Source organism: Condylura cristata, unplaced genomic scaffold (genome assembly GCF_000260355.1).
Source record: "Condylura cristata isolate star-nosed mole 26May11 unplaced genomic scaffold, ConCri1.0 scaffold00027, whole genome shotgun sequence".
Taxonomy (NCBI): domain Eukaryota; kingdom Metazoa; phylum Chordata; class Mammalia; order Eulipotyphla; family Talpidae; genus Condylura; species Condylura cristata.
In genome coordinates, this window is record NW_004567128.1 from 245,363 (window position 1) to 247,579 (window position 2,217).

The 2,217-nt window shown below is 63.8% G+C and overlaps 1 protein-coding gene across 1 annotated transcript in view; it reads right to left on the minus strand.

The window, feature by feature from the left end:
* Positions 1-1,915: 1,915 nt before the first annotated feature.
* LOC105854135 (matrix-remodeling-associated protein 5-like) overlaps positions 1,916-2,217 on the minus strand; it is a 38,577-nt gene continuing 38,275 nt past the window's right edge. The window contains exon 4 of the mRNA XM_012730230.1: positions 1,916-1,986. Within this exon, the coding sequence (XP_012585684.1) occupies positions 1,916-1,986 (71 nt within the window). The remainder of the gene's footprint in view (positions 1,987-2,217) is intronic.

Sequence of the window (2,217 nt, forward strand, 5' to 3'; positions counted from 1 at the left end):
CCTGGCCTGGGTGGCCAGCTTCTGGCCTGAGTGACCAGCTCCTGCCCTGTGAGGCCAGCTCCTGGCCTGAGTGACCAGCTCCTGGCCTGGGTGACCAGCTCCTGGCCTGGGTGACAGGTCCCATTGGTTCGGGGCTGCCAGGAGAGTCTCCCCGGGGTCCCAAACCCCCACCGGCCAGCGTCTGATGGACCCTGAGCACGTTTTCCCCACTAGGGGGCGCTGGGGCACAGCCCCACGGGCGCCTCCGAGCCCCAACCCTCACCACGCCCCCAAAGGGAGCGACAGCGACCGGGCGTCCTGGCCAGTCCGGCCCCTCCCACCGCACAGACAGGTCCGGCACGACCGAGCATTCTAGCAGCTTCCCCGTAGAACAATCTACCAGCCCCTCGGGGGTCGGTGTCCAGCCCCGTGGGGTGGCCCACACCTGTCTCTGTGCACACAGCTGTTTCTGCAAGATCGGGGTGCAAGTCGGGCTGCAGCCACGAGCACCCCGAACCCACCTGTGATCCGACCCGGCGGCTCCGCTCCGCCCCTTTCTCAGCCGGTGCAGGGGCGCCTGTGCTGGACGCCTGCAGGTGTGGGGCCCCCCATCAGCTGAAGGGAACTGACTGGCCTCCCCGACACCCAGAGCGTGCAGGGGAGACGCCGCCCCTCCTCTCATGACCTTGGGGGCCCCCTCCCGCGGGGTGATGCGGTGATGTGGGGGGCGGAGGATTCCCCGGCGCCAGTGGGGTGCAGATGGGACACCCCCCAGCTCCCGGAATTGCCTGAGCCATATTCTGCCGCAGGAGCCAAGTGGGGCCTCAGACGCCCCAGCTCCCCGGTGCAAAGTCCCCCCACGTCCGGAACAGCCGCGTTCCCGTTCGGTTCCGCAGACGCTGACCCAGGAAATGCAGGCAGCTGGCCGCTGACCGCCCGCCGGGCAGCCTGGAAGCGGCTCTGGCAAAGCCTCAGCCTCCTGTGTGGGTGTCGGGTTACCCAGGAGCGGACAAAGGCCGCCATTGTCCCCCCCCCTGCTCCCCTCTGAGTGGATTTCAGCCCGTCTGCTTGTGCTCCATGGAACGTGGATGCTCACTTGCTATAAACTGATTTTCAGTGAAGTCTGAAATAGTTGGGGGGGCCCTGGGGGCCTGGGGGCCCTCTCAGGGGTTCACGCCTGCGGCCTGAGTCCATTCTAGCCGCGCAGGGACACCCCAGGGGACCCCAGGTGGGATGATACCCCTGTCCATACCCGGGACATGAGTCTTCATTTCCACATCTTTGTCTGACCCAGTCTCGTACGGTCGGTCACCAACGGGTCCCACGAAACCCCCGGCTGGACGAGGAAGCCGTGGGCCGAGACCCGGTGGAATATTACTCGGCGGTGAAAAAGGACGGGCTCGTGTCACTCACGGCAGCGCGGGTGGAGCCGGGAGGGAAGAAGCTCAGTGAAATAACCCAGGAGGGAAACACCGGGTGGTGTCACTTGGAGGAGCATCGTCGGGGACCGAAATCAGGGACCGGGGACCGGACGTTATTGCTGGGATCGTTTTAGGGTTCCCGCTGTCCACGGGTTCCCCACGCCGCGACCTCAAGGCAAGGTTGGTCAGAGGGGGTTGGTGAAAGAGCTGGTGCGGGCAGGTGTCCCCCAAGGGTGCCCGGCGCCGTCTACACAGGCCTCTCTTTAAACACGCCCGTCCCTTCTGGAAGGTTCCGACATCCCTGCGAGCATCTTCTCCTTTCCCCCCATTTTTTTTTTTATATCAACCCGCCCTCTTGAGTGCAAACAGTAAGAACACCGAGGCGAGATGCAGCATCACTGACCACAGCCCTCCACACGCTCTGGCGTCTTGGGCTCCGTTTATTAATCTTCAGGTGCCTGCAAATGGCAGGCGTCTCCTTTTTCATGGCTGCATAGTATTCCCCGGTTTTCCGCCTACTTCTTGATCCTGTCATCTGCCCGGGGGCATTTCGGCTGCTTCCAGACGTTGGCTACCGCCATGAGAGCTGGGTACACACCCGGCTGCAGCTTTCCCTTGAGTGAGCGCGGCTGCTGCTTTCAACTGCTTCCCTCGGGCGGCTCGTAGTTTTCGACTCCACTGTGGACGTGCACGGTGTTGAGCTGAGAGGACTCGGTATCCCGCTGGCCTCGTCTGTGCCCTGCTCCCACTAACCCTCTTTCTGCCCAACGAGGCTTTTTCGAGACCCCCCGGGGCCACACACGGACTTAGCATTTGC